We start from the raw sequence: 14,020 nt of genomic DNA on the forward strand, positions 1-14,020 counted from the left end.
TCTCTAAATTATCCAGTACAATGCAGGCAGACGGGGAGGAAAGGATTAGGAAACCGCCCACTGCTACATTTACTTTAGCAATTTGGTGTTCTCTCTTCCAAATGATCCAGCTACGTAACAATCTACTTCCTATTCCATTACAACATCCCTATGAGTAGAGTCTCTCTCTCGCTCTCTCTCTCTCTCTCTCTCTCTCTCTCTCTCTCTCTCTCTCTCTGAGTAACTTACAACCACAGGCCAACTTCCGGTTGATTCATCGGCTGCCAGCTTTTTCCTGCTTTCCAGGTGGAGCTATAGTGGATTAACCCTTTCACTACCACACTACAGACGGTTAACCTGTAGTGTGGTTGTGAAAGGGTTAACCTTCTGTATTGTCAGAGTGAAAGGGTTAACGCTTTGGTAGTGTGGTAGTGAAAGGGTTAAGGCATATCCAAACGCTAGACGCAATCTTGACCCACATTTCTCCGCTGACGTACAGTAGAGCAGCAGTGACCACCAAAATTCACACACACACACACACACACACACACACACACACACACACACACACACACACACACACACACACACACACACACACACACACACACACACACACACACACACACACACACACACACACACACACACACACACACACACACACACACACACACACACACACACACACACACACACACACACACACACAGGCTAAATCGATGTCACCAGAGGTGGCCGTTTTCATTATAAATGGCTGCTTTTTTATAGATTGTTATGTGTTTTCATTGTACCGTAGTACAATGAAATTGTATTTTATTGTAGTCTGATGGGAAGGACATTCCGGGCCAGAAATATTGTCTTCAGGAGGCAACAGCTGGCTCCGTTTTAAAGCTAGAGTAAAGACAGAAGACCCCCCCCCCCCCCCCATGTATAACCACCGGAAAAAATTTAGGTCTGAAAGTGTAGGGATGTCCGATATTATCGGCCTACCGATATTATCGGCCGATATTGGCATTAAAATGTGATATCGGAAAATATCGGTATCGGTTTTCAAAAAAAAACATTTCTATAACCTTTATTTACCCAGGCAAGCAAGTAAGAACAAATTCTGATTTTATTTATTGTCAAAATTCCACAACAAGACATATGTAATGTTAATTACCTGAAATTATTCCGTTTTTTGGCGGGGGAAAACCTGCATATATCGGTATCGGTTGATTTGGAATCCGAATCGGTTGATTCGGAAATTAAGAGTTGGACAATATCGGTATATCGGTATCGGTAAAAAAGCCAATATCAAGCATCCCACTTAAAATGTATGTGGAACTCTCCATTATATAATAGTTAGCTTTTGCAATTTTGTACTTTAGTTTTGTATATTTTGTAGGGCTGACCTTAGAATTTTTTTTTGGAATTCGAAGCTTCGGGCCGAGATTTGATTTTAATTCGAAGCTTCGAGATAAAAATAGAAATAATTTTTTTTTATATACCTATATATATTTAGTTTTTTATGTTATGGGACTTGTACAGCACTTTGTCAACTTTGTCAGTGCTGTAAAGTTTAAACCTTTTTAAATCTTAGACAAACAAAACACTTTGCTTTCATATAATATTGTAAGCTGTCATTTGAGGCTTTATAAAAGCAGCACAATGAACACAAATCTGTCAGTGCCGAGTCCGACCTCATCTTAAATAACAAACAGCATTGCTTGTTGTAATTAACAAAGAGAGGCAGAATTGATTCAGCAAAAAAATTTATTAAAAAAAATCATTTTTTTTATAATCAAATTTTATTTTCATATTCAAATCCCATGCCCATCGAGTATTTAAGACAGCCCTAATATTTTGCATAGTGTTTGGTCTTTATTCTTTAACTTTTATTTTTTACTGTATGACGCACAATCTCAGGAGGCTTATACAGAACCAAGCATTTCACTGTAATGTACCTTATATGTGACAAATAAAACAAAACTTGAACTAGATTGAATACTCTACACACACAAGACAAAAACATACTGTGGGGATGTGTGTGTGTGTGTGTGTTAACTACATGTACTTCTATCATTCTTCATGAAAACCAAAACCAAAATACAAAATTCATGAGAATCATAATTGAACACGCCTGGTGGAAAATCCACAACAGGGACGTATAGAAAAATAAACCTGGATGAGCGACAAGGAAACCAGTCCGACTGAGAGTCAACAACGATGTTCCTGTTCCCGCCGGGGACACGGCAGCCATTGCTGTGCGACTGACGGCATCGTCCGAGAAAAAAAGAAAAAGAACATCCTATTTTTATCCTCCAAATATTTCTGCTTATTGAATTATTGATGCACTCGAGCAAACAATAAACACCAATAACCTGTGGGACTTGGAGTCGTCCCCAGTGACGTCTTAAAGACAGCTCTGACCCCATGAGACTGCTGCTATTTAAAGAAACACACACTACATTGATTAAAACCATGTAGATGTAGACGTTTCCCAGGGGCTTTGGTTGATCATAATGATGATAAGAGCAGTGGGGCTGCGAGACACAAATATCCATTGTAATCTGTCTGTCAAAGTGTCAAAGAGTTCAGTCTGTCACACTGCCTATACTTCTCACTGTCAGTTAGCCTGTGTGTGTGTGTGTGTGTGTGTGTGTGTGTGTGTGTGTGTGTGTGTGTGTGTGTGTGTGTGTGTGTGTGTGTGTGTAGCTGTGTGTATGTGTGCGTGTGTGTATGTGTATGTATGTGTGTGTATATGTATATATGTACACATATACAATCACACAGCATATAAAATCACAACAATAAGATGACAAGACGAGGCAAAAAGTAAGGATAACAAATCAACAAATCCGACAAAGGCAAAATGCAGATGTACCCTGTTTCCGAGCATTGAAACTCAGGGGACCCTGAGGACCAGAAAGTCACTAGAATGGGTTCCCATAGGTTCCAAAATTCCATTCCAATAAAGATGTAGTATACGGAGGATGCATAAGCGCCTTAAAAATGAACAAATACCAGTGTTTGTTGCGCCTCTCCGCCAGAGCGGACCAACCAACCTTCTCATAAAGGACACAGTGATGACATATGCATGGGAAGGCACGGTTTGAGTGAGGCATGAGAGCACATGAGAGCGCATGAGAGCGGAAAGAGAGAAGAGGTGTGATTAGACGTAACGTGCAAACACAGCGATGGAATAGTAAACACTAAAGCCATTCTTCCTGCTCTGTGCCTAGAATACAGGGCTTTTCTTAGTGTGTGTGTGTGTGTGTGTGTGTGTGTGTGTGTGTGTGTGTGTGTGTGTGTGTGTGTGTGTGTGTGTGTGTGTGTGTGTGTGTGTGTGTGTGTGTGTGTGTGTGTGTGTGTCCATGTGCGTATACTTATGGGTGTGTGTATTTGTGTGTGTGTGTGTGTGTGTGTGTGTGTGTGTGTGTGTGTGTGTGGGGGTACTCTTAATTTGTATGCGCGCATGCTCATCTGTGTGTGTTTTACATTGCATTTAGTCATTTTAAACTGACGCTTTTATCCAAAGTTCTGTATGACAAGTCTTCATCAGAGTAACAATGTTCATCAGTGCTGAAACTTGAGTGCTGCAGTGTTGAGTGCATAGTTGTAAAGGCATATTAGTATAGTAGGAAGAGTGCATGATAGAGGAGAGTGTGTGTGTGTGTGTGTGTGTGTGTGTGTGTGTGTGTGTGTTTTGACCGCCACATGATTCCATATTATTACAGTATATATATATAATATCTATTCACATCTGTCTGTACAGTCGTGCATATAATATTTTTTTTTCATACCTGTAGATACTATATCTATATCTGTACATATCCCTTACCTACTCTTACTAGTTACGCTGCTGGCCAGTATGACTTACCATAGTGTCATCATAGCTGTATCACTGTACATATTAATACTGCAACTCATCTGATTAGTACTATTACTCAATAGTACTAACGTATGTATTGTAACCCAGTTTAATCACCTGTACATTGTATATTACTGTTGCACTTTATTGTTACATTTGCACTCTGGTTGGATGCCAAACTTCTTTTCGTTGTACTGTACTTGTGTTTCATGATGACATTTGAATCTAATGGTATTTCCACAAGTTTCCATTGTAACAGAAATACTGATACTTTTCCTTTCATCAGAGAGATGTCTTTGTGATGAACTAGGATTTCAAGATGCTGCCGCTACAGTGATTCAAAATCTAAATATTTTGTACTGTAAACTGTTCATATATATATATATATTAGATTAGATATAACCCTAAACCCTAGACTCTGCTACTCAATGTATACCTACCTACTGAGCATCTGAGCAATACACTGCACGGACTACACCGTATAACATATGACGTATACCATGCCAGTACCTTACGTATACTGCACTGTGTGTATACTTTACTTACTCATAGTATATATTCAGATTCTAAGTGTTATTGACCATATTGTAACATATAATATAACTGATAGGCAGTGTTGTGCTAGTTACTGAAAAATAGTAACTCAGTTACTTTACTAGTTACTTCATTTCAAAGTAACTTCGTTACTGTACTAGTTACTTACACCCAAAAGTAATGAGTTACTGTGAAAAGTAACTATTTAGTTATTTAAAAAAAAATAAAAAATAAAAATTGCTCAAGTCCCATGCCCCCATATACTCAAAATCGGTTGATCAACTTGACAGTTTCCATTCACATCACCGAACTCTGCTAAGCAATGTGGTCTAGAGCGTTTCATTATATATTCCCTCCCCGCTGTATGTATATTTCTCTCCCACCCACCCACCCCCTCCTAATGTACAGTCCCCTCCTCATCATATGTATATACTCTGTCAGGATCTAGGGGTAACAGTACTGTATATTTGAATACCGCTTATGTCACAAATGTATCAGTACTAAATACCTATATGTCCCTATGCCATAAATGTCATGTATGTTGTGTATGTCATAAATGTCTATATGAATTGAAAATGGGGGACCCTGATGGAAACAAGACAAACGTCTTTCTCAGGTCTGCATCCCCTTAACAATTGTATGTATTGAGCCGTACTGTATTGTACCCATTCTGCAATCTGTTAAATAAAGTTTTCATTCATTCATTCATTCATCCATTCATTAATTCATTCATAACCATCTTGCAGCGTTGTTTAAGATATCAATCAAAGCATTGCAACGTTAGAATAGTTAGGATATCAATTGTGCATGAAAGGACTATATTTATATTGTTTGATTAGTATTATGAGATTCCCTGGCAGCTTTCGTACAGTCAAAATCCGTTGATCTTGAGTTTCAGTGAACACATTGCACTCACCGTCACCAGTCTGCGGTGGTCGAGATGTAACGTTAGTCCAGTTGACTCCAGCAGCCCTTCAAACATGTTCTTTATCTCGTTTCCATGTTGTATATTAATTATCTCTCCAAGTAGTTGCTAAATGGTTTGTTAGTTCGTTATTATTACTGCGTTCTTATTATGTAGATTCATAGCGAGCGTCCTCTTGTTGTTTACTGTAGAGAGCGACTATTTCTTTCAGAACGTCAGTGGCCAATCAGAAGTGCGAAAACAGAATGAGGCTACGGAAAGAAATAATAATAATAATAATACTTCGTTTTTTATAGCGCCTTTCAGTCTACAGTAAACAAAACAAACGCAGGCGAAATAAGGACGCTCGCTATGAATCTACATAAAAAGAACGCAGTAACGAACTAACAAACCATTCAGTAACGTAAGTAGCGTTACTGAATTTCAAAAGTAATGCGTTAGAGTACTAGTTGCGGCAAAAAGTAACTTCGTTTCTGTAACGCGTTACTTTGTAACGCGTTAGTCCCAACACTGCTGATAGGGCATACAGACCCTCATCTGCACCTTTGATTACACTGCCTATTTGCTCATATGCTTATATTAAGAGTTAATTATATTGTTTACACTGTTTATTATAACTTTTTCTACTGTACTATAATTGTATTGCCTATATTTATGTATTTCTACTATTACCCTGCCCATACCTGTACCCCCCCCCCCCTCCCCCATGCTGCTATGGTGCCTGCATTTCCCCAAGGGGATAAACAAAGGAATATCTCATCTTATCTTATAAATCAGAATTGAACACTAAAGCTTGCAGTGTGAATGTAGCCGTATTGTAAATGCTTCCTACAGATTTCATTGGATGGACGCAAGTGTTTCAAATTTAAGTTTGTTTATTATTTGTCACAACAAAATACAGAATACTTTATGATGAAATGCTTGTTTCTGTATGAGCCCCTGAGAGTGTGCTACATACAGTAAAAAAAAAGTAAGTAAAAAAATGTAATTAAGAAGTAAGTAAAGGGTGTGTGTGAGTTATTGCACAGACATGCACTCTTCACAGTTTGGATACACGTCAATGGAAAGGAAACAGACTTCATGAATCAGACCTGAATTCACAGTGGTGTCCAGAAATAGAAAGAGCACAGAAATAGATACAGCATTCATTCTGTACATGTAATCATCAAATATTGACATTGGCGCGATAAATATGGGCGATGGTAGCATCTCGATGGAAATCTAGGTCAAAGTTGAAGAAACACTATGACATCTCTCTGATGTAGCCATATCGGCCTATGCCCAGCTTCCCTGCCCCCCGTCCGTGTACAGTGATGGAACACAATTGTCGCCAATAGCCCGCCGTTAGGTAAGAACCAGGGGTTAGGCAAGAATCGGCGCTGACCTACATCCCAGTAGTCAGTTCGTCATTCACACACTGACCCAGTTCTGAGACAGAAAACTGGCAAAAAAAACTTATATAATGTGGCTTGTTGCAGACTGAATTGGGGTGGGTGACGGGGGGTGGGTCACGCAATTTTGCCATCTATATCAGGGTGCTTTATGGGGAAATAGAGATGGGGGGGGGGGGCTATTCCATAACACCTGAGAGTAAATGGCACATTGCTACACTGCTGTAGCTGAAACCTAAAAGCGTATCAAGGAGAAGAGCAGCACTCGCTTGTTTGACAACTATGCATTATTATTATTATTATTATTATTATTATTATTATTATTATTATTATTATTATTATTATTATTATTATTATTATTATTATTATTATTATTATTATTATTATTATTATTATTATTTGTTTTATTCAAATATGTGTTTGGAATGGGTTTCCCAGGGCCTCAACTAAATGTAGTAGTAGTAGTATAGTAGTAGTAGTAGTAGTAGTACTAGTAGTAGTAGTGGTAGTGGTAGCACTAGTGGTAGTACAGTAGTAGTAGTAGTAGTAGTAGTAGTAGTAGTAGTAGTAGTAGTAGTAGTAGTAGTAGTAGTAGTAGTAGTAGTAGTAGTAGTAATAGTAATAGTAGTAGCAGTAGTAGTAGTAGTTTCAAGTTTGCTTTTATTTGTCACATATAGTCATTACAGTGAAATGCTTGGTTCTGTATGAGTCCCTGAGAATGTGCTTCATACAGTAAAAAATAAATAAAAATAATAACAATAGAGAACAAGACGGTACAGTATATGGAATATTAATACTATTCCACTAGCTATATCCGCACGATTGGGTTTAGTTCTTGTTTATTTATTCACTGTCATTTGCAGTGTTAGTGTAGTACTTTTATTTATTTTCACGATGCCTCATTGAATCATGACTATACATGTAAAACATAATTGGTAATGATACAAATATTGTAGTATTTATTATTATTATAATTATTTAAATCCGAGGATGTCTGTAGAATCGAAGTGAACACAATCACCAATGATTTCTCCCAAATAAAGCCCTTAAAAATATGGGCGCACAGCAGTCTGTCCGACTTACTCGTTCGTAGCTACGAGCGAATCTCCAAAAATAAACTGTTTGATCATGCCAAAATCGGCCCAAGAAGTTCGTAAGTGGAAGAAAGAAATGTGTTTGTAACTTTCTTGTAAGTCAGTTCGAGCATGAAGTCTGATGTCTTGTCTGTATGTCTATCTCTGCTGTAACATGGTTGTCTTTTGTAACACAGTATTGTGTGTTCTGACACAAAACTAATTTCTGTACCAACAGACAATAAAGAATTATCTTATCTTATCTTAACCTCTAGTCAACCAGTATGTCTGCCCAGTTGACATGCAGTAACGACGAGAAAGAAACGCATAGACTGTAGAATATTCCATGTGTTGTAGTGAATGTGTGTAGACTCATGTATGATTCTGTGTGTTGTGTAGTGAATGTGTAGACTCTAGAAGATTCCGTGTGTTGTAGTGGATGTGTAGACTATAGACTGTAGAAGATACTGTGTGTTGTAGTCATAATCATAATCAAGTTTATTTGTATAGCACATTTTACAACAGTTGTGACTGTACCAAAGTGCTTCACATATAAGAGCAAGAAATACATATACAATAGTGGTGCACGATATATCGGCCGATATGGTAATTTTTTATACATCGGTATCGTTCCGATATCAAAATAATTATTTTCAAAATATCAGTCATTTCTGAAAATAAGTTACAAATGTTTAAAAATAAATGCGTTTTGGAAAATAGCTCTTTATTTGATTATCATAAAAAAGTGTTTTTTATACAGAGATAACGACATCGGTAAATATCTGTATCGGCCAGAACAGCAATATTAATATCGGTTATCGGTATCGGCCACAATTTTCACATCGGTGCATCACTAGGTAGGTAGGTAGGTAGGTAGGTAGGTATTTATTTAGACAACAAAACATATACAGAACATTACATCACCTATTTGCTTTTGTCAAGGATAGGAACGAAAAAGCCAATGACTTATGCACTAATATACAATATACTAAATATAATGGTGCAAAAAGTGCAAATACAAATAAGTGCAGGGGTTCAGATAGAAATATAAAATAAAAGAAAGAAAAGTGGAGCAGAATACAAAAATAAGGCATAAAAGGACTAAACGTAACAACCTAGGAGGCAGGCTCAGCTCTGGTCAAAGGCCAGGGAGAATAGGTGAGTCTTTAGACTGAATGTGAATTCTGTGTGTTGAATGTGTACACTCAAGAAGATTCTGTGTGTTGTAGTGAATGTGTAGACACTTCAAGATTCTGTGTGTTGTAGTGAATGTGTAGACGCTTCAAGATTCTGTGTGTTGTAGTGAATGTGTAGACACTAGAAGATTCCGTGTGTTGTAGTGAATGTGTAGACACTAGAAGATTCTGTGTGTTGTAGTGAATGTGTAGACGCTTCAAGATTCTGTGTGTTGTAGTGAATGTGTAGACGCTTCAAGATTTTGTGTGTTATAGTGATACACCATCGAGAAGTGTTTCAAAAAGACGGTCAAATAACAAAATATAGTGTTGCCAGGCAACGGACAGGAAGTAAGCATGCTGCATGCCCCCGCCAACACTCTCACAACAAGAGAGAGAGAGAGAGAGAGAGAGAGAGAGAGAGAGAGAGAGAGAGAGAGAGAGAGAGAGAGAGAGAGAGAGAGAGAGAGAGAGAGAGAGAGAGAGAGAGAGAGAGAGAGAGAGAGAGAGAGAGAGAGAGAGAGAGAGAGAGAGAGAGAGAAAGAGAGATAAGAAGGGAGAGAGAGGGAGGGGGGAGGGGTTTAGAGAGCAGGGGAGACAGGATGGAGGAGGCACAGAGAGAGGGAGAGAAATAATAAAAAGGTATAAAAGGATAGGGGGGGGGCTCACCTGTGGCTGCGGTAGACGTTGAGCAGGATGATGAGGAAGCCCATGCAGTAACAGGCCAGGTAGGGACCTCCAAACAACCTGGTCAGTCCACGAGTACGATGCTCCCATCGGGCCACCTGGACGAGAGAGAGAGAGACAGAGACAGAGACAGAGACAGAGACAGAGACAGAGACAGAGACAGAGAGAGAGAGAGAGAGAGAGAGAGAGAGAGAGAGAGAGAGAGAGAGAGAGAGAGATAGAGAGAGAGGTTAGAGAGGAGAGACTTTGGTTATAAGACTATTTAATATTAATATTTTTTTATTATATTTCTCTAGAAATGGGACGCACGCATTTGAGCACACACACACGCACACACACGCACGCACGCACTTTGGTTATAAGACTATTTAATATTCACAATTTGTTTTATATTTTCTCTAGAAATGGGACGCACGCAGGCACGCATTTGAGCACACGCATGCACGCACGCGAGGAAAGATCTAGTCCCGACTTTAAAATTATCATCATCATCATAATCTATTTATTCGTACATGGAATTACCACAGTCTACACCAATAGATTTTTAGCCCAGAGTGAAAATTCTGTAGTCCACCGAGGTGGGAACGAGAATAGTTTTCTAGACACTTCTCAGCCTATAAGACACAGATTACATTAGCATCTATTCTAGGAAGAGAGAGAGAAAGAGACTAAAAGAGAAAGAGAGAGTGAGAGACAGAGAGAGAAAGAGACACAGAGAGAAAGAGACACAGAGAGTGAGATAGAGAGAAAGGGAGATCGAGGGGAGAGAGAGAAAGACAGTGAGAGAGTGAGAGAGAAAGACAGTGAGAGTGAGAGAGATAGAAAGACAGTGTGTGTGTGAGAGAGAGAGAGAGAGAGAGAGAGAGAGAGAGAGAGAGAGGAGAGAGAGAGAGAGAGAGAGAGAGAGAGAGAGAGAGCTCTGACAGCGTCTGAAGGTCAGCGCAGAGTGGTTAGAACATTGGCCTTGTGTGTAGTCAGAGTGGAACTACACAGGCTTCATCGCACATTTATCTCTATTATATCGACCAGGCGTTCTCAAAGTGTGGCCCGTGGGCCAATGGCGGCCCTCGGAAAACGTATCTGGCGGCCCGCGATGAGTTGTTGTTAAGGTGTAAACGCATGTGTTATATTTGATCCGGTTCCAATACAGTTTAAGAAGAGTAAAACGTCACTCCCTGGGCTAAGCTGTCAAGTTGGGAATGACAGCTTGTTGAAAGCTTGGCAGGCTACTGGTTGCCTGGTAACTAGGAATCTCAGGACCCTACTTGCGATTAGGGCTGGGCGATACATCGAGTCTCGATGTATCGCGGCTTGTTCTACATGAGATGTAGTAAATTAGTATATCGTGAACATCCGAGTATATGTTGTCACGTTGCGGCTGAGGTGAGACTTGCTTTTGCGCAGAGCTGTCAAATCAAATCAAATCAAATTTATTTGTAAGGCCAGACAACACACGTTAATGTCCCCATGGGCCGGTCACGTCTTCTTTAAACAAGTCAAGAAGAAACATAACAATAAGTCAAGAACAAAACAAGAACACCATAAGGTCCAACAAATTTAAAATAAATGCAAATAAATAAATAAATAAATGAATGCAAGCACTCCCAGACATACCCCACGCGAAGGTAAGGAAAAACTCACTAAAACCTAACAATAGGGAAAAAATGCTCCACAGGCAGTGTGGAGGAGAGAAACCTTAAAAGGGCCATTCAACTCCAAATTGAATCACTCGACTGAGGAGGCACCTGCTTGGGTCAGGATAGAGGAGGAAATGGTATATCCCTCATCTCTGGAATCCTTCCTGACACAATCAGACAGACCTATACCTTTTAAGAACCCTCTAATGGCGTTTGCCAGGGAAACTTGGAATCAATCGCACAGGCTGACTGGTGCCCATATCTAACTACCTAACTAACTATCTATATGGTATAATAAAAAACTAAAGATTGGCAAGAAATCAGTCATATGGGACGACTGGATTGAAAGGGGGATACATGTACTAGGTGATATAGCCGGGGAAGATGGGGTATTACCTTTTGAGGATATTAGAGAGGACTTTGGTATAGATAATAAAAACTTCTATAAATTCCTACAGATTAGACATTGTATATCGTCATCAATGGGAGGGCCAAAATGTGGCCCGATTACTGCAATTCAAGAAATATTTTATAAAGGATGGCGTAGGAAAGGCGGTGCGTCAAGATTCTATGATGTTATAAGGGAACATAATGCACCCAAGTTGGCGGGTCTGAGGTTGAGCTGGGAGAACGATGTACGTGAGGATATTACTGAGGAAATATGGGAGAAGCTGGTGTCCAAATGGGGTAATGTGAGGATTTGCCTGTTCCCTGGACCTTTATTCCCTGTCTCCTCACCTCACCAGCCCCACCTTTGGACTTTCCCTGTCTACTCTCCTTCACCAGCCCCCACCCTTGCGATGTTTTACTCTCCTCTACTCTTCACCAGCCCCCACCCTTGGACTACCTTTCACAGCTGTCATAGTTTATGATTAGCGCCACAGAGGGCTTTAAATACCTGGACCTCCCCTCCAGTCCTGGTCGGGTCGTTCTTGTTACTACAATCTACTGCCGCGTCTCCGGCGTGAGACGTCGTGCCACCCCTGTACTTCACCACCTGTCGCCGTTTGCCTGGAGTGGGACGCCGTCTACGCTCTCTAATTCTCTACGGGAGGTTTTCCAGTGTTCCCACTCCAGACGTCAAGCCGGCGCGCATCGCTTCCTAGTTCCACGGGAGGATGCGTCTCTTCGCCCCGGTCCCCTGGGACCCCGGTGTTCTGCGCTGCCCGTCTGCAGCATCCGAGGGGGATCTCCGTGCCAGGCCTGGAGTGGTGTTCCCACTCCAGACGTCAAGCCGGCGCGCTCCCACTCCAGACGTCAAGCCGGCGCGCTCCCACTCCAGACGTCAAGCCGGCGCGCATCGCTTCCTAGTTCCACGGGAGGATGCGTCTCTTCGTCCCGGTCCCCTGGGACCCCTGTGTTCTGCGCTGCCCGTCTGCAGCATCAGAGGAAGATCTCCGTGCCAGGCCTCCACCGTCGGGCCCCTGGTCCCCGTGCCAGGCCTCCGCCGTTCGGGCCCCTGTTCCCGTGCCAGGCCTCCGCCGTCGGAACCCTTCCTCATCCCTGTAAGCAGCTCTGGCCCTCGCCCTGTCCAAGGCCTTACCCTGTTCTCTGTCCCTGTCTCCAGCCCGCCTCTCCGGGCCTCTGTCCCTGTTCCCCCTCTCCAGTGCCCCTGGTCCTGGTCCTTGACATTTTGCCCTGGCCCTGTCCCTTAGCCTTAGTCCCTTAGCCTGTTCGCCTCTTAAAGGCACAGTGCCGCATTTTCCCTTTTTCTTTGACTCTTGTGTTTTTGTGTTCTCCCTTAAAGGGACAGTGCCGCTTTTTGTTATGTAATGAATAAATGCCCTGTTTTGGCTTACTCTCATACCTGTCTTGTGTTGTGTGATTGGGGTCGGTTACAAACCATAACAGGTAAATTATCTCGGGAGGCACAATCACAACTTATCTTTTACAAAGTTTTAAACAGAAGCTATTGGACGCCTAGTAAACTGGCCAGACTAAAATTAAGGGACAGTGACATCTGCTGGAGATGTGAGAAGGAGACAGGCACTTTACTATGTTATACGAATGTGAGAAAGTCCGGAAAATGTGGGATCAAATTGTGATATTCCTAAGTAAAGTTCTGAATGTAAAGGTAAATAACTCCCCAATGGCATGTGTTTTGGGTATAGTACCGAAAGGGATTAAACTGCCTAAATACCGGGGAATGTGGTATAGAATGGCCATGATATCAGGATGTAGAATTGCATTACGACATTGGAAATCACCCATTGATATTACTTTTAAAGAATGGATGGAACTAATGTTCCGGACAGCATCATATGAAAGGGTGACATATAGAGTCGCAGGGAGAGAGGATATCTTTGCTGAGGTATGGGACAGTTTTCTACACCTGACCGAACGGTCTGGGGACGAATGATTAAGGTGGGGTTACAGTGTTATCAAGGATGAATGTGAAAAAAAGGGGATCTGACCTGATGGTACCTATACTTTATATTGTATTATGTATGTATATGCATAGATTGTATGTCCGGATGGTGTATCTATGGAATGGCCACTTTCTCTATCACACTCTCACATGCGCATATCTAGCCGCATACGCATGTCTAGGACACACATACTCGTATGTGTACATAACAGAATTACACACACTCATAGCACAAGGCTGAGATATACATGCCAGAGGCATGCATACATGCACATACTCACTGTAGGAAACAGGCATACACACATGTACTTATACACATAGTTGAAGCATAAGCTCTCACTTACACATATTAGGGGATATACACATACATAGGGAACACACACATACATAGCTGA

The 14,020-nt window shown here is 41.0% G+C and overlaps 1 protein-coding gene across 1 annotated transcript in view; it reads right to left on the reverse strand.

Annotated features, from left to right (window-relative positions):
- Positions 1 to 14,020, reverse strand: part of pemt (phosphatidylethanolamine N-methyltransferase) — a 232,754-nt gene that overhangs the window by 71,263 nt on the left and 147,471 nt on the right. The window contains exon 3 of the mRNA XM_084323262.1: positions 9,603 to 9,718. Within this exon, the coding sequence (XP_084179388.1) occupies positions 9,603 to 9,718 (116 nt within the window). The remainder of the gene's footprint in view (positions 1 to 9,602; positions 9,719 to 14,020) is intronic.

This window comes from Notolepis coatsorum (genome assembly GCF_963971535.1).
Source record: "Notolepis coatsorum genome assembly, chromosome: 10".
NCBI classification, from domain to species: Eukaryota; Metazoa; Chordata; class Actinopteri; order Aulopiformes; family Paralepididae; genus Notolepis; species Notolepis coatsorum.